General features: G+C 33.7%; 1 protein-coding gene and 1 long non-coding RNA gene across 3 annotated transcripts; one reads left to right on the plus strand and one right to left on the minus strand.

Annotated features, from left to right (window-relative positions):
• Positions 1-143: 143 nt before the first annotated feature.
• Positions 144-10,566, minus strand: LOC149089852 (uncharacterized). Its single transcript, XR_016195248.1, has 2 exons — positions 10,359-10,566; positions 144-1,377 (listed from the first exon to the last, which is right to left on the minus strand). It is a non-coding gene; the product is annotated as an uncharacterized LOC149089852 (long non-coding RNA).
• Positions 10,567-10,684: 118 nt separating this feature from the next.
• On the plus strand, positions 10,685-18,566 carry LOC149089853 (uncharacterized). Of its 2 annotated transcripts, none has more exons than XM_089251969.1 (2): positions 10,685-10,771; positions 16,904-18,566. In XM_089251969.1, exon 2 carries the CDS (start codon positions 16,923-16,925, stop codon positions 17,385-17,387), a length of 465 nt encoding a protein of 154 aa, XP_089108095.1. In that variant the 5' UTR covers positions 10,685-10,771; positions 16,904-16,922; the 3' UTR covers positions 17,388-18,566. The 2 variants fall into 2 exon arrangements, with proteins under 2 accessions (XP_089108095.1, XP_089108113.1); XM_089251987.1 differs by lacking the exon at positions 10,685-10,771 and adding an exon at positions 13,041-13,291.
• The last annotated feature ends 2,523 nt before the right edge of the window (positions 18,567-21,089 follow it).

Consider the following 21,089-nt stretch of genomic DNA (forward strand, 5'->3'; position numbering starts at 1 on the left):
AAAAGATCGCTAAAAATTTGTAAATAGCTACGCAAACATAATTTCTTTATTTTTTGAAGAAAGATTCACGTGCCACTCCTGATACCATGGGGGTGCCACGAGTCAGCTCCCCTCTGTATCAGGACAATGAAAATGTCTTAAAATCATACCATAGCATCATGTTTAATTTCGCCAAATCTTACAAAGTACAAAACTGACATACAATAATAGTGTGCCATCTCGACATGATAATGGCATATTTAACACAAACATCAGTTTTTCCGCTTTTCTCTCTGGAAAACTTTCTTGGAAGAACAATCAAAATGATGGAATTTAAAAAATACGTTTACATCCACATACTATGCGTTGTCCTTGAATAACTTGCTGTCATCAGAAAATCTCACCACTTGGATTTTGTACGGCGAAAGCTGTGGCACTGCTATCACAACCGGGTTGTGAAGGGGAAAAGAGAAAAAAAAGGAGAAAAGCCTGACATATTTACTTCACGGTCAAAGGGAGTAAGCACATGTTGACGTATACCCAATGTTTCGAAAACTCGGGAGAATACTTAAACGTAAGGACCACACTACACCACTCGTGCTCGTGACCCATCTGGCTTCTGATAGTTTAGTTCATGTCAAAACCACTCCTGTTGTTCGTCCGACTCTTGATCGGATTCAAGCGACTGCAAGAAGCCAATTGATAGGTCTGTGTTGCCCATATGACTTAAGGCCGAAACACTACACTTACGTGACGTGATTTCACGTGGGCTGTTTCGGCCTTTAGGCGGAGGGAAACAATTCTCTCTCGGATATGCGGTTTCACAATCCACTGACTCTAATGTGCTTTGTTTGTCTCGTGACAGGCCAGAGTAGTGTGGACACAACTCGGAGGGAATTAACGGCTATATGTCTTTACTGTCGTCTAGACTAGTTTCTTTGCTTGCCATTCGTGTTTTTTTTTTATCTTATATACTTATATTTACATTGCACTTAAATTTTTCTTTCTCAGTACCTATTGGTTAGGGGCCTGTTGCTTTTTTGGTGGATCAGCTGGCTTCTTCTTCCTCCGCCGTCTCAAACCTATCCTCCGTATGCCGTTGTTGGCAACGTCTTTCACCACGTCTCTCACGAATCTGTCTACCGTATGAGCCAATGAAGCCATCCCTAGTGCAACTACAAACGGTGGGGAAAACAGTCCCGTCATCGCTGCCGTGAAAGGTGATAGTTCCTGACGGTATTCGATCGGTTCGGCCAAACCAGAGTAGTAAGTGTCTTTGACAGGTAAACCGAACACTAATAGCATCGATGAAACACCGAGGAACGATACCATCTGCACCAATTTCATTGTGTTAAGCTGTGATTTAGTTTTGTTTTTTTTCTCCTCTGAACATAAAACCTATATAAAAAAAGAAGGAAAGTAAGAAATGGCGTCGAATGCTCGTTGATCATTCAAAAACATCATCAAAAGAACGTTTTTAACGACAATGAATTTTTTTAAATTTTTTAGAGATCTGAACCAGTGGTTTCCGGCCGCTCTAGTTCACATAATACAAGTAAATTAATCAAAAAATGCAAAGCAATGATACAACCAAAGCCAAAACTAGGGAGTTGCAAAGAGGTAACTGTCCCGGACTGAAAAATTTAAGGGCGGAGGGGGGAATGTTTGAGGTGAGAACAAAATTTCCGTTATAAAATCATTGCATTTTCCATTGATGTGGGCTCAAAAATCATGTTCGTCCCTCGTCACAAAAATCCCAGTTACGGCCCTTGAAAAAAAACAAAGTTGTGCGCAAGTAAAAAAAACGCATTTCCTCAAGGATCAAAAACAAGTCACATACGCATTTACAAAGGATAAGTAAATCACTCGTACATCTATGCAGGAGGGAAGTAGGTGCAGAAATTCTGAACATAGGTCAGAGGGGCATAAAATTCAGAAAAATTGAAGAGGGATAGAAACTCAAAAAAGTCAACGGGGACAAAAATTTAGAAAAAGGACAAGGTAGATGGTAGTAATTTTTTTTATCGGAAAAGAGAAAAAAGGTGGGAATTCAGGAATTAGCAGAAGTATGGGGTAATTCGAAAAATATGGTAAGGGGCAGAAATTCATGCAGGGGGTTAGAATTTTTTTTTTTAGAGGACAGAAATTGAAAAACAGGTGGAGAAATGCCAGAAATTCTGTAAAGAGCGAAGTCCAATAAAAATTAGGAACTGGTGAAAGAAATTGTCAAAGAACTACTGAAAAAAACAGAATTTATAAATTGAGAAGAAGAAAGACAGTTGAGAGAGAAGAAAGTCCAGCACCAAATGAAAATTTAGAACAAATGAAAGAAATTATTCTAGAATTAATGAAAGAAATTATTCCAGAATTAATTAAAGAAATTATTCCAGAATTAATTAAAGAAATTATTCCAGAATTAATTAAAGAAATTATTCCAGAATTAATTAAAGAAATTATTCCAGAATTAATTAAAGAAATTATTCCAGAATTAATGAAAATTTAAAATAAAAATGAAAGAAATAATTCCAGAATTTTAATGAAAATTTAAAATAAAAATGAAAGAAATAATTCCAGAATTTTAATGAAAATTTAAAATAAAAATGAAAGAAATAATTCCAGAATTTTAATGAAAATTCAAAATAAAAATGAAAGAAATAATTCCAGAATTTTAATGAAAATTTAAAATAAAAATGAAAGAAATAATTCTAGAATTTTAATGAAAATTCAAAATAAAAATGAAAGAAATAATTCCAGAATTGTGAAAATTCAGAATTCCAAAAATGATGAAAGTTCAAAATTCCAGACTTGATGAAAATTCAGAATTTAAAGAAATTATTATTATCGTAAGTTCTGGAGCTCTCTAAACGCGAGGCCCGGTGCGACCGCCCCTGTGCGATATCTGATCTGGATCATCGAAGAGGAGAAACGCGTTTTCCAACTCTGTAAAAATCAATTCAAAATTCATTTAAGTTAAATCAGCGTTTCTTAACCTTTTTATACCCAAGGACCAATAAAATGTCTGAAACATGTCTACGAGGCCGTTGAATAATATAATACCTGTATTTTACAGGACATTCCTGTATTTTTGGTTGGACGGACCTTTTTATACAATCGTTTCGGTTTTTAAAAGGAATTTATTTTAATCTGTTATCTTTACTAAAACTGTATATAAACACGCAGATAATTTCCATAACTTATAAACTGTGTTATGATAAAAATATGACTATAAATATAACATAAAAATCTCACACATTTGTTGTTTTTCTTTCAATGTTTTTTGCCGAGAACTACATTTCAAATGCAATTCACTGCCATTTACAGTAGCCCCTTCATTTACCTCGCGTTGGTGATTTGTCAGAATTTTCAGCAATAATTAATTATTTTAACGACTTATATCAATGTTTTTGGCGAATATTGGCGATTTCCTATATTTTGACAACGTCCAAAATTTCCGTATTTTTCCCTCAATAAAATGTGATTTTACTAGGTTTTTTGAAGTTTTTTCTGAAATACATTTTTTTACTGCGATTTGTAAACAAAAAGACTCTCATACTTTGATTTTTGAATGACTATATTTCACACCCTGCCACTTCGCCTGTCCTGACCATATGAGCGATCAAGTGAGTGATCATGTACTCACATGGTCACTCACTGATTTGATCGTATGAGTACAGTCACTCTTTGATCGTATGAGTGATCAAATGAATTGGACATTTCGCCTGCCCTGACCGTAAGAATGATCGCATGAATGACTGTATGAGAAACCAAGTGACTATGAGTGACTGTATGAGAAACCAAGTGACTATGAGTGACTGTATGAGAAACCAAGTGACTATGAGTGACAAAGCTCAAGATCGTGTGAACGACTGCATGAGTGTTCAAGTGAGTGACCGTACGAGTATGTGAGTGACTTTATGGTTGAGTGAATGACCAAGTGAGTGAGATAACCCACATAATATTTATACATGGGGCGAAATGTCTGGTGTGTAATATCTGGGGGCTTGAATGTCCAAATCACTTAGTCACTCATTTGATCACCCATACGGTCGCTCACATGGTCATGCACTTTGTCACTCATGCTATCATTTATCATTCATAGGTCAGGTCAGGCAAAATGTATTTATATTTTTTTTTTATTTATTTAAAATACAAAGCTACAGGTCTAAAACCCAATTACAGCTTTCAGTAAAAATAAAAATTAGCACAGAATAAAAAATACAACTGCATGATAAAGTCCACAAGACAAATAAAAAGTAACAAAAATTATGCAAAATACAAAACTCCACACAAAGATATATACAACGCAATCACAGCAAAAATCTTCTAAAGTCGGCAACAGACGAATGAAAAATATCCAGATGTCGGGGAAGCTCAATACGGAAAATCTGTTTACAGTACAGTAATAACTAATATTAGTATTGTATGATTTGACGGCAAATAAACAATTAGATCTCGTATTGTGGCACTTAATATTGAAACAGATTTCATTAAGAATAGGTATGCAATCAATTCGGTTAGTCAACAGTTTCTTGAAAAAAATAACGAGCAAGTAATCTCTGCGTTCTTTTGTAAACTAATAACATTGAAACTGTTTCGAAGATGAGTGGCAGATAGAATATGGTTATAAGGACCATGTTTTTTGAAATACAAATACCTAAAATAGAAATGTCCAACTCATTTGATCTCTCATACGATCACTCACATAGTCACTCCTTTTATCGCTCATACTATCAGGGCAGGCGAAATACAGTCACTCAAAGTATTTTTTGTTCTTGTTTTTTTGAACCGAAGTATGAGGATCTAGTTTGTTAATTAAACCACAGAGTGGAAATCCCTATAATACATATAAATTTTATAAATTTCACAATTGCATAAATTTTCATTCAATTACAATTGAAGTCTTCCCGCGGACCACCAGTACCATCATCGTTACAGACCATCTCCGTTCCGTAGACTATAGGTTAAGAAAAACGCTGGATATTAGATGATTTTAATTGAATTCATTCTCACTTTCTAGATTACTGTTAGATTTTTTTTTTTATTTTCGACCAGTTTAATGTATGTATTTTGTTTTGTTTTTGTCCATTACTGACCTTATCTACTCAAGTTTCCGGGGTTAAGGAACCATCGTACCCAAAATCTCCCTTCGGGCGAAAAAAAAAGGAAAGAAAAACCACTTTGAGAGAGAGAGAGAGAAAAAAAAAACTCTTAAATATACGAATAAATAACCCGATAATTTTCTCTTTTTCTGTTTCATTAACGATTTCTGTCGTAAAATTTAGGTCAAGTTCTAGGAATATTATTCGAAAAGGCAAGGTCGTTATCCTTCTCTCTTCAAACATCTCTCTCTCGTTATCGTGATTGACATGAAAAGAAATATTAAAAAAAAAAAAATCATATTTGTATTATTTATATATCTTTAGATATTTAAAAGTATTCTATTTAAATTCAGTATTATTTTGAATAAAAATTCGTATTCACGATTATTATTGAAATATTTTTGTTTCGTTTTTTTGTAAATAGCAGTGCAATAACTTACTGAGGTGACCTTCGACTTGTCCGGTAAAAATAGTGTTGGTAATTATTTATTTTTTTGCGTGCCTTAAACTAGATATTATTTCATGGGGAAAACTTTTCTTCTGTTTTTTGTGATGTTTTTGAACTTGTGATATCAAATGTTCGTTCGATTCCGTGGGTCGTGATTCGTGCAGCAGAGATTCAGGCATCTGCCTCTTTGACTTCCTATGTGAGAGACAGATGGCAGCAGTTCTCGATCACAAACCAGGCATAATTCTGACATCACAAATGCGTTAGAGCAAAGGTGCTCAACCTTTAGGAGAGTGCGTGGCCACCATTAGTTTGAAAAAGTATTGCGGGCTGCTTAAGTGATCTCTAAATGTGATATGCAGTTGCATATCACTCAAGTGATGTGGAACTGTGCCGAGGGTCACTTAAGTAGTCTGTAAATGTGCCACGGATTACTTAAGTGACCCGTAAGTTTGCTGTGGGCCAGCTTGTTCACATGTGGAAATGCAGTGAGGGTCGCTTAAGTGCGCGAGTCACCTAAATGATCTGTGAAGTTTTCGCGGGCCGTATGAGTGATCTGGAACTGTGCGGAGGGCCACTCAAGTGATCTATAAATATAACGCGGGTTACTTAAGTGATCTGCAAATATTCTGCGGGTCACTCAAGTGATGTGGAACTGCACATAAAATCTTTACAAACTTGGATTAGAGGTCGCGGGCCACATCAGATGACTCCAGATGCCACATTTGGCCCTCGGGTCAGGGGCTGAGCATGTATACGTTAGAGGCCCGTATATACGCACAATCTATTCTTGTGTGCACCGGTTATTAATTAGAAATTCTCCAGAGGAATGTTTACGAGGTGCATGGACGGTGTAATGGTATTCAGAGCCGCATCCTCTGAGTGGGACTTGAAACCATGGTAAAAATGAAATCCACGTTTGCTTTTAAAATAAATTTCATGACAAGAACACATAGACATATATTGCAACGGGGTGGCTATGCGGGCCTTAAAATTCGGTTGGACTTTAAATTTATAGAATGAATGGTAGAGAAAATGCCAAGTTCCGATCTGTCCTGGAAATAAAACGCATACAGTGCACAACAGGTATGCAGCATGCTTTACATCTTCTATGTAAATTTTATTGCACATATTAATGTTTTGCCAACTCGTGACCAAACTGCTCAAGTTTCATGGCAAAGTATCTGAACCAGAACCATTTCTATTCGAATTTCTTTGCAACCTAGAATAACGTTGAATTTAACGAGAACGTGATTTTCTGGTAAGTCTTTCACGAACACGGCAATTTCACACCAAAAGGCAAAAGCATGTACAAGGGGGCTTCGAAAATACTGCCTATATCCCTTCTTTTTAAAACGTTCCTAAGGTTTCATAATTTTCTGATGAGTAGTGAAGCTGTAGACAGCTCAGAACACTCAAATTTTTATTGTAGATATGCTGCATGTTAACATAATACGTGAATGTTATTTAGACTCTAGCTTTTTTTCTTTTTTTAATGTGGAGTATTAGATGTCTTCATTCCTTCTCTTCACCGGATCATTTTTCTGAAGAATTCGCGTCTTACACTAGAATAGCAAAACTTCCTCAAGTAGCGAGGAAAGTCGTAGCCAATCACAAGACGAGTACCCATGCGGTATAACATATGACTCCAACATATGACTCTAACATATGACTCCAACTAGAATGCCAGTGCATGCATGTCTCCCACTAAGGCAAGGCTGACAGGACTCCAGCACGGAAACCGGTACGCTTCTCGCCATTTTTTTTTCTCCACTCTATATAAAGTATTCACTGATGGGGGGGGGGGGGTCGCCAAATGTCCTCGTATTGGGGATCCTGCAGCATGTTGTGGGGGCCGTGATTGTACGTATGTGGTTTCTTGAATCACAGTGTGCTGATTAATGCGTCATGGTTTAAAAAACTGGCTCAAGCATCGAGTATTTTTTGATACTCGCGAACGATGGATTGAAGATACTCATTCTACCGTATGAACCGATGAAGTTATATTTTTAGCAATTACAGCACGCAGAGATAAAAACAAAACCACCATCTCGCTTTTTGTTGGATGGATGATCATTATGCCTTTCAGACCCTGGTGCCACAAATGTGTGGGGTTGCTTCTTCTCACTGCTACCGAACCACATATGAACCTCGTTCCTCTGCGGAACTTCTAATGAATTGGTACATGCTGGGATCTGCGTGTATGTGTTGTGAATTTAACGTGATGCTTCTTATGTGTTCTTTAACATGCTTCTTATGTGTAGTGCTGCCATCTGCCATCAATTTTTCTAAATATGAGTGAAGAATTTTTCAGTCACTATAGAATTTTTCTTTTGACCTCAAGGAGTTAACGGATTGTGTAAGTTTTGAGTTGGAAATATGAACTTTGGTGGGCTTTCATCAATGGGCTGCACTTAAAGTTGAACTTCCGGGGGAACGGTTAAGATGTCTTTCAGGAGAAAAAGTCAGATTTATTGCATGAAATTTAGCAATAAAATTTATATTAAGATGAATATATATATAATATTCATTACATTGGCTGAAAAAAATTGAGCTAAGTGAATTATTTCTTGACAAATAAATTAATAAACAAGTTAAAATTTGAAAAAAATAAAGATTTACTGACATTTATGTTTTTAATGCATCTTTTGAATATCAGAAATGAAAAAAACATTTCGAAAATTCCAAAAAAATAATACTGCTCGTGTCTGAAAGAGTTATAAGTATTCATCGATGATTATTATAAGCATTCCCCGATTATCATTGAGAATAACTGATTAATATATTGAGAATAACTGATTAATATATCAAGAATAACTGATAATTCCCGAGACTGATACAGCCAAACCAACTTGCGCAGCCAAACTGTAATAATCATGATAGAACACCATATGATTTAGCAATGTTTCATAAAAAAACATGAATCACGTCTTTTATAAGCTCAATTTGTATTAATAGTGCAATTGTTTACGTATTGCTGATAACGTGACTTAATTTACCATCTTTTTTATTTCCTTTTAAGCTCATTATAATATAACATACGTTCATTTCATTAAAATTAACTACTGAATATATAAATTACAAGAAATTTGTTGAAACAGAAGCAAGGGGAAAACCCAACGGGATTTGATTTTTTAACTTTCAAGGATAACAGGGTAAACGAGGTCAGTTTTTCGACTTACTTAGAATGTTTTTCAATCATATCAATGGTTATATCACGACTGACGTGATAAAGGGCAAAAAAAAAATACCGGAAGGCCACTTTTATATGATATTGCATATCCAATTAATTAATTCAAAGAACAAAAGGGACATGATTAATACGATGTTTTCAGCTTATAATCTAGATTCGGAAAGAAATTGGTTCATACGCGAATTCATGAAAGGTCATTTCCTGTAGTCAGTCTACCAGTAGAAATGTGAATATGTATTAAAAGAAGACATGTTAATTATATATGTAGCCGGAGGTCTCACCGAAATGTTATGAAAATCAAAATTGTCTTTGCCTTGAAATCAAAAGTAAACAATATTTTTAATGCTCTGAATCAAATAATTCCACTGATATGATGATGACACTTCTTAATCAATATTATGACCTTTATCCAGTCCCTGTTGTGGAAGTGGTCAAAGAATATCACATTTTAACGAAATTTAGTAGTTTTGTAAAGTAATATAATAATTATAACCCTTAAATACATGATTTTTTTTTCAAGCTGATAATTTTTTTTTTAGTTACTGACACGTACAGAAAGAATGAAAAATCATTAAAAAAAATCTATCTCGAATTGTAATGCTTATAAAGGCTTCAAAGAGGCCGTACAGAACCTCAAAAATTGCATATGAAATAAATGTTTTGATGTAACAACGCGTATTACTTTCCAAACACATAACTGCCTTCTTTGTGATTCAAACAATTAAAAAAAATTTTGGTTGCAAACTTCAAAATAGAAAAAAAAAACGAACAAAGAATTGTTAATTGGGACATCTACCAACAAATTTAACATATAAAATGGAAAAAATATGACCTAACTTTACGTGTGCAAAGGCTATTCTGAATTTTTATCTTTAAACTGGCTGCAGTAATGAGCGTTTAATAAACCATTTGCCCATATGCAAAGCAATGCATTCAAGGTTTATTATGTAATAACTATACAAAATTTACTAGCCACAGACAAATAGCATAGGTGCAAGAGCCGGGGAGTGCCTCGCCATATGTCAATAACTGTATATAATTGTTGTTGGTACAGTTACTTTCACACAAAAATTATTCATGGGGAAAAAAAGTTTCTTGTCACCGCTGGGAATTGAACACTGGTCCTTTTGAAATCGGGGCATACGCGTACTAACCAATATTCTGCAAAGACCATAACTATCTCTATCCTTATTATAACACACGGATCCGAAAAATTCACCTCCGACGTCCCGTCTCCTCCCCGGACCTTTTACATTTCGCCCCAGACAGGACCAAATGAGTAGATGAGTGACAGAGTGAGTAGGTGCGTGACGTATAATTGACCAAGTGAGCTAGTGAGCGAGTGAGTCTTTCATATATGCGCTCACTCAATAACTCACCCACCCACTCGGTCACTCACTCATACGATCACTCACCCATTCGCTTGGCCCCGTAAGGGGCGAAATGTCGAGGGCCAAGTGTCCGTAAACCTGTTCATTTTCCAAAATTTACGACTTTCAGTGTTACAAAAAAGGCAAAAACATTTGGTGATACAAGTCCTAAAAAGTTTATCATACTTCTAAATTTTTTGCATCATTCATGAAATTTAATTTATAGCATCTAATCTCAAAATCATACAAAATTTTTGAACATCACTCACCAATTACATGCGCCGGCTCCATCAAAACATTCAGCTCAAAAATAACAGCCGTAACCTAGACGGATGACACTCAAGTGACAAAATCTGTGGCATCGTCCAGTTTCATGGGCATTTTTTTTCCTGGTCAAGGGAGGCGGGAGGCCCCACAGAAGAAACATCTTTCTAACTATCATAACAATTTTTTTTTAATGTATTATATACAACAATTTTTTTTTTCGGTTGTGTTTTCGGGGCCGTTTTCCTCTTCGAAGCTACATATAGCTGTCGGGGGTGCAACACTAGAACCAAATAGGGTCATGTTAACGCCCGATATATAACCCGGATGCATTTCCCCTCAAGTATTAGATACAGAGAAAGGAGGTTGGAATCATTTCTCTCACTCTTTAAGTAGATAACAGCGATTAAAAGTCGAGGTAAGTCGGGACTTGTTGAATTTTTTCCAATCACTCGAAAGAATGTGTGTTTCAAGTACCTATCTTTAATATACCTTTTTCAAAAAACAACCATCCAATCTCTCTCTCTATCCGATGCAGTTTGAAGTTTAACAAGTGCATGATTATCATTCATATAAATATTATAAATATGATCTTAAAATATCAATAGGATTCATGAATATTGCTTTAATCTATTCGTCTTGAAATACAATGGATATTTGATAGTAGTTGAAGTATCAAAGATATATGAGGTCATTTCAGAAGGGTCTGTGAGTAGCTTAGTGCTTGAGTAATTGCAATAATATACCACAGACTACAAATATTTCAGTATTTTTTTACTTATGGGGAAAAAAGGGGAAATTTTCGTAACTAATTTTCTAACTGGAATATCTGTAGATCGAAAAATCATTGAAATATGAGTATTTTGGTCAAAAATCCAAAAAAATTTTCTCTCTCCCTTAGCATTGCTTGTGTGTTTCTGTTCTTTACATACAGTGGACGCTCGTTATAATGATCATGCGTTATAGTCATCGTCCCGTAAAACGACTTATACGATGAGTCCCAAATGTTCTCATATAACTACTATCTTGTACGTTTTCCTTTTGATATAGCATTTATTTTGTCAGAATGAACGGAATCGTTCTAATGAGCTTCCACTGTATATCGTTAAAAATACTATTTAAGAGTATTGTTCATTACATAAACTACAGTAGAATCAAAATTCAGAGGACTGTCATTTAATATTTTTTTGAAAATATTTTATTAATTTTTCAAAAAAAAAGTTTAATCGTCATTTTAAGATATTTCAAGAAATAAAGTGTTTTCAACATTCATTTCATCCTAAATAGGAAAAATTCTATAAATAATCCACAACAATAAAACACAAAATTTCAAAGCGTATAGTATAATATAGTAATATAATAATATAGTAATATAATAATATCTTCTTCCTGTGGCAGTAAAAATATTAAGCGTGACAGAGCAGAGCGTATAACGTGCAATCACATCAGCATAGCAGTAACATAGCAAACTATCATATTAGCGTAGCAGTAATACAAAAAAACCAATCATATATCAGCATAGCAAGCGTGCAGTAAACCCTATTGTTTAAGTTGTATTCGTATAAAAAAAAACAATAAAAATTGCTATACGAATAGAACAGCCAGTAAGCTGCAGTAGCAATCTTCACTGCTCAGTGAGCATATAACTGCACCAATCCAGATATCAAGCGTATAAATATAATCACCGTTTGAGACTGTGTAGCACCCATAACATAATAATCTCTCTTGCCGGTTTAGAAATCATACAAAAACAATAACTATTTTATAACCATAACCATCAGCATAGCAACAACGTAAATACAGTATAAGATGAAGAGAATTGTGCGAAGTAAAAATAATAATAATAGCAAGTTTAACGGCTAAGGTATCGGAACAGTAACTGTAATAATAGCTTGGCTATAATAATACGGAATATAACAATGAAATTGTTATATTCCGTAGTATATTCCGCCTATCATAGTGGCTGGTTTTATACGTAAATGGTCATTACAGAACTCGTTGGGAGAAGAAGTAAATGAACAATCGTTTTTTTTTCCCCCTTCAGACTGTAATAAATAGTTATTTATAATCATGAAAAGAATGCAAGTAAATAAATTCATTTTTGAATTCTGAAATCTAAGTAACTGCTATCAACATCAATGGACATTTTCAAGTTATGTACTAAAATATAAAGTAGATGGATGCCTGAAATATTAATTATAAATTCTAATTTTTCGACGAAAACTTACAAGAAACAATCATGTTGTCAATTATTGATTAATTTCTCATCTAATTAGTTGCATTTGTGTATTTCATGGCGAATAATTTCTCTTTGGGCGATAATTGAAGGTCTCTTCCTTGTTTGACCAAGAATCTATGCATGCGTAATAATAGTACATAATATCATTATCATAAAGGTCACATACAAAGTAAAATTATACATGTATAATATACAAATGGTTGCTTGAAATAAATATATTTCTCAACTCTGATGAGATAACTAGTAGTTTCCTCTATGAAACCAGTTTCAATAACATAAGCAAAGGGGGAGAAAAAAAAACAGAGATGTACGTTTTTTTCCTGTAATATCATCGCCAATTTCAGCAAAATGTACGTAACTGTTCATAGAAAAGATAAAAAAAAATCTGTAAATTTCGTTACTTTTTCCCCTTCTCGAAAAAAGAACGAGAGAGAACCAAACTCTTGGGACAACCCGTCCTACGAGATCATTACCAAGATTCGGCATTGAAATTGTCTTCAAGTAAATGATAGAACACTATAATAACAAGAGGAGAAAGGAACCCCGTTTAGTTGTCGAGCTATTTTTAAATCACGGTTTAATTAATGTAATCGCAAACGTGCTGGATTCGTTAAGACTAAGAATCTCATTCAAATGAAAAGAGAAAGTTTATCCTTATACAGATCCTGTGATTTTTTTGAAAAAAAAGTGAAAGAAATGGTGAGTTTTTCATACTATCTTTCCTTTTCCCTCTCTTAGTAATGATATGAATACTGTACATTAAAAACAGAAAAGGAACGGGGAAATATATTTCAGAGAACTAGGAATAATGTTCAATGATTCAAATGATATTGGCCTATATAGATCATTATCTGAATTATCATGATCCAATCTTTTCTCTACAATTATTAACATTTAGAACTTAATAATCTATTCAAGCAGAAATTGTTGTAATTAAAATCAGTGAACAATTTATTTGTATTCATTTGGTGTGTACTATAATACGAGATTATGCCTTTTAATTTAAATTTATCAAAATAATTTCACAAAAAATTGAAGTCTATGAATAGGATTTGAAATAATTCAAATAATTGGAGGTTGAGTAAAAATTTCATATTAAATTCAAAGAGGCATAAATTATTATTACTAAAGTAATAGTTCTTATTTGAACACTATAACAAGGGGAGAAAGGTTAAGAGGAGTCGTGTGCTGGAAAGAACCGAATCCCTTCAATTTGTCGAACAAGTCTGGAGAATCACTGTTTAATTTATCAACGTAATCGCAAAAACGCCGCAGATTCGTTAAGACTCTTGAAACCACATTGAAATGAAAAGAGAAAGTTTATCCTTTCGAATTCTGTGATTTTTTTTTCATATTATCTGTTCCTCTCTACCCTTAGTAACGATATAAATATTGCATTGAAGAAAGAAAAGGAAAAAGAAATGAATAAAATTATTTTAGAACTAGGAATAACGTTCAATGATGTAAACGATAATGACCAATATCGATCGTTATCATAATTCTCATTATTCAATCATTTGCCTCAATATTTTACAGTGAAATACGTTAAGTAATCTGTTCAAGTAAGTTGTAATTAAAATCAATAAAAAAGATCTATTTAATATTCATTTGGTGTATATGTTTTTTATAATACGACTATGAATTTTAAAGAGGCAGAAACTGCTACTGCATTGCTATAGTACTCGAACACTATAACAAAAGGTGAAAGGTTAAGAGGAACCATGTGCTTTAAAGAATCGAACCCCGTTTGTTGTCGAACTAGTTATAAATCACGGATTAATCTTTTAACGGGCAATGTTCCTAATTGGGAACATCGGTTTTATTAATCAAAAAAACAATTTTTTTTTGTTCATGAAAGCATTTGATTCTTCTTCCTGAAGGTGGGAGATACCAAGCTTAAACTTAATTCACAAAAGAAAAATTTCAATCATTTTAATATATACGCTATCTATTTAATTTTTTTGAATTACATATTTTTAAGGAAGAATTTCTAATTTTTTTGTTTTTAATTTTAATGTCGTTTCCATGGACATGGGCAAATCCAGGAAATATACAGAAAAAGTTATTTTCATGAATTTTTTGATTGATATGTTTAAACTGAAAGGTCAGAAGGGGAAATAAAAGGGGAAAATAATTATAAAAATCAATGTAAATCTGAATTCGGCCCGTAAAAGATGTATTAATGTAATCACAAACGTGCTGAAGGTTCGTTAGGACTCACAATCTCATTCAAATGAAAAGAGAAAGTTTGTCCTTTCGAATCTTATCCTGTGATTTCTTTTTTAAATAAAAAAATACAGTGAAAAAAATTTGAGTTTTTTTCATGTTATCTTTTCCTTTTCCTCTCTACCCTTAGTAATGATACTGTACATTAAAAAAGAAACGAAAAATAAATTTTAAAATGTATTTCAGAACTACGAATAACGTTCAGTGATGATTGTAGGTCATTATTCTAATTCTCATAATTCAATCATTTGCTTCAACGTTTTACAATTACTAATGTCAGAACTTTTTTTTAATAATCTATTCAAATAGAAGTTGTTATTAAAGTCAATTAACTATCTACTTATTTTCATTTGGTGTACATTATAATACGATTACTTATTTTAATTTCAAGTTTTTTTTTTATTATTTCGCCAAAAATCAAGTTATGAGTGATTGAAATTTTATATTCTATTCAAAGAAACTTTGGACGTATAATAAACGCATGAAAGGTGGCATCTTTTCCCTCACCTGCTCGGCAGAGTTCCTTGTGATTTTTGTTTACCAACGTGGACCTGTTGCTACGTCAGGTAGTGTGATAGAAAATGCCGCACAATGTAGTGAATTCCTATTGAATGGTAAAAATCCTGTGTGGGTAGAAGCAATGTTTTGGCCGTAAGAGGCCACACATGTGTACAGCTTTTAAAGGACACTGATAATATACACAAGAAGTTGTTAGGGTGCTCATTGTGAATAAATTAAGTTGGTTGAAATTATATTTGTCTTGGCAATAACAATTTTGGGCATATCCCTCAGTTTTTTATTAATAACTATACGTTGAACAGTTTTGGTCATAAACTTACGATTACTTTTTGTTCGACGTATATGTGCATGCAAACCTTCTTACTAAATGTGACTGACAGTTTCAAACAATATAGAAAATATAAAATTTAAACTGTGTGAAAAAAATTTATCTTAAAAAAAAAAAATCTTTTGACTTACAGGATGATAGGTGACTGCATTTAAAATATTTTTTTGTAAAATATTTTTTTTGCATTGTTTCTTTAACATTGACTGGTTTTCTAACGTAGGCTTCCTGCCTGGAATTGAACATACCGTTTAATCGCTTTCTCATCCTCTTCGCAAAAATGGTCCAGGACACAAAATTTAACATCAACGCTATCTATATGTTTGGATAAAAATTATATACAGTCAATTAGCGATAGGTCGAACTTCGATAACTCGAATATTTGTTCAAGTACGTCGAAGTTTTCACTCAGCACCAGAACTTTTTCCGTCTTAAAATTTTCCCTTACCTCGAAGTTTCTTCTGTAAGTCGAAATTTTCAGGAATGATAGAGATACATAAAAAAACAACATTTATAGCAATATAATTCAAAATTATCAATATAATTTAGCATTCGGCAATAGAATTTAGCATTCGGCAATAGAATTTAGCATTTAGCTTGAGAATTTAGCTTTTATCACGGTAATTTAACATTTAGCAACAGAATTTAGCTTTTATCACCGTAATTTAGCAATAGAATTCAGCAGATTCGTTTAGCGAATTCATTGAGCGGATCAATTTGTCTTCTTGCAAAATGTTTTGTCCTTTTTCACAAAAAAAGGACAAAAAATGGAAAGGCATTAAAAAATCACCGCATTTTTTGACAGAAAGCAATCTTGTATATACTGTTTATAAATAATTTGTTTCATTTATATGAGTATCCTGTATGCGTCCGTTTGCATAATACAGTTTGTAGGTCTAGTTTATTTCACAATATTCTCATTCTATAATTAAATATGATTAAATTAGAATAAAACTTATCTTTTCGAATTTCTTCATCTCCAGTAGTTTGAAATGTTTTACTAATTCGATACTCGTAAATAGCGCTGTTTATTTGATAAATCTTTCTTTTTCCCTACTGTGAAATTGGAATTTCCGATAAGTCGAACTAACGATAAATCGAAGTTTTTTGTCGGCCACTGCACACTCGAGATTTGACTGTATTTGATATCGGAATTAACATAATATTTATGTTCATCTAACATCTCATTAGGAATGCAGGAAAACAAAATATCCTTATAGACTTTTTTTATTCTTCCACAGGCTTCTCACACATCTGGAGATGGTCCGACTATTAACCGGTTCGGTTCTTGAACTAACAGCTAGACTAGCATTGCCGACGCTGCTTCTGATGGCGATCATGTTGCTACACGGTCATGAAGTGGACAGCCTGCCATTAATTGATAGCGGTAGAGATATTGGAGCGTCGTTACTGGCTCTTCCGGATTCCATGTCGATGCTGCAACCATCGCCAACCGAACTGAGACAGTTTATAGGTAGCAGCGTTATCGGAGGGCTCATGTGGCCAGTGCTGCTCACTATGGCTCTGACGGCCATGGTGGCTCGGGTACCTGATTTCTTCACGAGAATCCTAACAGGCAGTGGTGGCTTAAGGTCTGTCGAACCGTACGACCCGCGTTTGAATCTTTTGTTCGGCGGGCCGGAAGGTTCCAATCTCTGGGAGGAGAAACTCGAAGAAGCTTTGAGGATCTTCGAAAGAGCGACTAGTTCGTTCGATGGACAGTAAAAGATCAGGGATGTTTTTTTGACTCAGTAGAAAACAATGCAATGAGCTGGAATCTTTGTGTAGACACCCTATGAAAACTCACAGATCGGTGATGCTATGCGAACAGTGCCAATGATATCACACTAAAAACATTCGTCGATCAAACATTGTTTGTAACAGTAATCCCAATATGAAGATGGTAAATTGTGGAACTTTTTTTTTTCTTGCCACATTAGAATTTTACCTTTCATTTCGTACATGTTTTCGAAGCTTTCGTAATTTGCGATATTATCTTGAATATAAACTACACATCTCTAATACTACTACGTTCTTCAAAAAGTTCCGAGACTTATTTTAATATGGAAGAGAATACAGATTGGACCTATTTATTTGGTGTTTCCTTCGAAGTTTTTCTACGCCATTCATTTCTGCCATTGTTCAGACAAAGATGTTAATGCGGATTGCAAGCCCTTTTTTGTCACATACTCCAGTGACTTCGTCGCTGTTCGCTGCACTTCTTCGTAACCTGAGAATCGTTGGTCCTTACTGTGTACAGGGTGGTCCGGAACTCCACCGAAAAACTTCTAATGGTGATCGTACACGTCATAACAAACAACTTTTTCTATGAAATCTTGGGTGTGGGAATACATTTATTCAATCGCAAAACTAAGTACAAAAATATAGACTCAGGTCACGGGATATCAGAGAAAATAAAACATAGAAATGTAACAGGCGATGCAAACACTCACAGTAACTGCTCAAAGTGGCATCCGAATGTACTGTTGCACAACTGATACCGGCGAATGAATGAATGGCGCACCCACTCGCAGAGGCCTGGTGTTGAGTTAATGTATTGTCTACAGCAACAAGTTCTCCGGGGAGCGTACAGGGCATGTCACCGACCCACTACGGCCAATCCACTGCCCTAGACATGTCGCTGCTTGCATGGTGGTTCTCCGGTCGTTTCCGAATAAGTAAACGTGTTGCAACCCAAAGTTCTGTTGCAAAAGTTGCAAAATTTATTTGTCATGACGTGTACGATCACCCCTGGAAGTTTGTCACCCTGTACAAGCATTTAACAATTTCTTTTCTTAATTTCCTGCATTTTTTTTCAAAGGTATGTCTGAAATATGGAAAGCTTCTACCTGTTTGAAAAATTTATGTATTTTACTGTAAAATAAAACATTTGTGTTTCTCATATATGTGTTTCATCCATACATTATTTCCACTACATTACTCATAAACATAATCCGTGATACACTTTTGTGTTGCACGGCAAAGAAAATCATCCGAAATTGTCATCTTGGATGGACGTCATCAATGGCATGGAGAACTCTCGACGCCTATAAATTCAAAATAATCAGGAAAGTTGGTACAGCAATTCCCTGCTTATAATCCGTAAATTATTCGTTAAAGAAAACATCTGAAGTGACCAAATTTAAAAATATTTGAAACAATATTTTGATCAAATTTTCCAATTCGGAAAGAAATACAAGTCGATGCAACGGAAACTGGTGATAATTTCAGTATTAAATTGGGTTTTATGGAAGACTAAACTTACTGCACATATAGAAATGTCCTCTCCACTTGTCAATACAAGATTCATTGAGAGACTGGTTATTTGTGAAGATGAAGATAACAAGGAAGAAAATTCATCACTGCCCCCACGGGGACTCGAACCCCGGTTATTTCAATGATAATAAATTCCTTTTCAAAAATAAAATCCGTTTTTTTTCTGTAACGTAAGGTTTTTTCACAAAACGATTTCATATTTTGGGGGTCACAATAACCTAAGTCAAAATATTTTGACACATTTCCATTTTTATTTTTATCACTTCATAAATACATACTTCATATTTACATCCTAGCTCTGTCGTTATGATGATAGGCTCTAAAACCACTGGAATGTATCTTTGGCATAATTTGCTATATTTATTTATAACGCACAGTTTCGATGTGATTTGTTTGCTGCTGATGTATTACTATTGAAATTTAATTTTCACTTTTTTTATCTCAAAAACTGGAGCCAGTTTGACAAAATCAGTGCCACAGATTCGGAATCACCGCCCCAAAATCACACTAAAATCACTAAAATACCTTCGGCAATAAACTTTATGTTGAGCAAATTCAAGATTTTCATAGCGCTCTTTTAAACTGAACTGAATGGCTAACAGGTACAAAAGCATGCTAATTTTCATTATGTAATAGTACTGCTTTTAGACATTTTTGACGAATCGATAATTAATAATAATTATTAATTTAATAACTATTATTTATTTTTAATATTTGTTATTATTTAAAGTCTATAAATTTATTTAATAAGTTAATAAAAATAATACGTTGCTCTTAGAATAAGACAACCATAAGTATTCTTTATGGGCATTGTATAATATTTTATCATGTGTATATATATTGATTATAATTTTTATTAATTGCATTTTTAATTGGGTTGCTATATTTTTGAAAGATATGACATCCATATTTTTATGGGCATCTTTTTCTCAGTCACCTACCTCGTTGGGCATTTTGCCTGTTGTGGCGTTGTATTTGTATTAGTATAAATATACAAACATTTTACAACTTAGATCTGTGATTTGTGATAAAACTGTACATAATGGATTTTTTTTAATTATGTCTGCCGTGTATGTAAAATGCATCTGATTTCACATTCTTATTTACATGACCATGACTGTACAACTCATTTTTTGCCAGTTCTTAGAGTATATGAAGTTGTAACGCGATAAATATGCTAGTAACATGTATTACCCACAAAAACGAGTGTCCTGAATCCATTCACGTTATAGTTAAAAACAATATCTTTTGTAATATTGTTATAAATACATAAAAAATTTCATTATTTCTTCTTAGCTGCTAGAACCATATGTTCACACCTTACTCTTTAAAAAAAACTTGTACATTATTAAAAAAAAATAAAGATAACATAATAAATTAATTAAAATTAGCAGTGTAGTTTCAAATCCCATATGTTCATGTGAAGTAAATCTGGTTTCACTGCACATCTTATCTTAACTGACAGCAAACTGCTTTCAGGGACCGATTCACCTTGAAAGTTTTCAAAAAAGAAATATATCGCATATATATACTGTATATATATATCATAGAACGTTACTAGACTTCATAATGAAGGGACCAGTTAGGACTGGTACTAAAAGGAAATAATAGGAATTTTTTAATACTTTAAAATTATAGGTTTTCAACTTGGAAAGAAGATAAAATACAAAGATGATACCATAAGAAAGAATTTAAAAAAAAATATATATATATATGAGTAAAGCTTATCAGCACCTTTCAGACCCGGTTAAAAATTCTCTCCCTCTAAAAATATACGTATAGTAGGTATACTCGTATATCATACTAACCCCCTTCCCTCACCATCACCAAAAAAAAACTCATCGTGATGTAATCGACCTTGAGGAAACCAGTATTTAACGTATAATGTTTAATTTTTTTTTCAGATTCTTCATTATAGTCAATAAAATCAGCTTTAAGTACTTGAAAGCTCATTGTTACATAAGTATATAATTGATATAAATTTAGTGTGTTACAGTCGTTTTGGTATTACCAATCGAATAACGATTAAATCGCTCTACATCGATATTATTTCAAATCTTGTTTGGAATTGCCTATGATCCAATGCCAAATTCTTCTCGATACAACGATATACCACGATAAATCCCTCTATAACGATGTTTTTTATGGATA

The sequence above is a fragment of the Pholcus phalangioides genome, unplaced genomic scaffold (genome assembly GCF_987345545.1).
Source record: "Pholcus phalangioides strain wild (caught in Gottingen) unplaced genomic scaffold, Ppha-v1.0 ptg000001l_1, whole genome shotgun sequence".
NCBI classification, from domain to species: Eukaryota; Metazoa; Arthropoda; class Arachnida; order Araneae; family Pholcidae; genus Pholcus; species Pholcus phalangioides.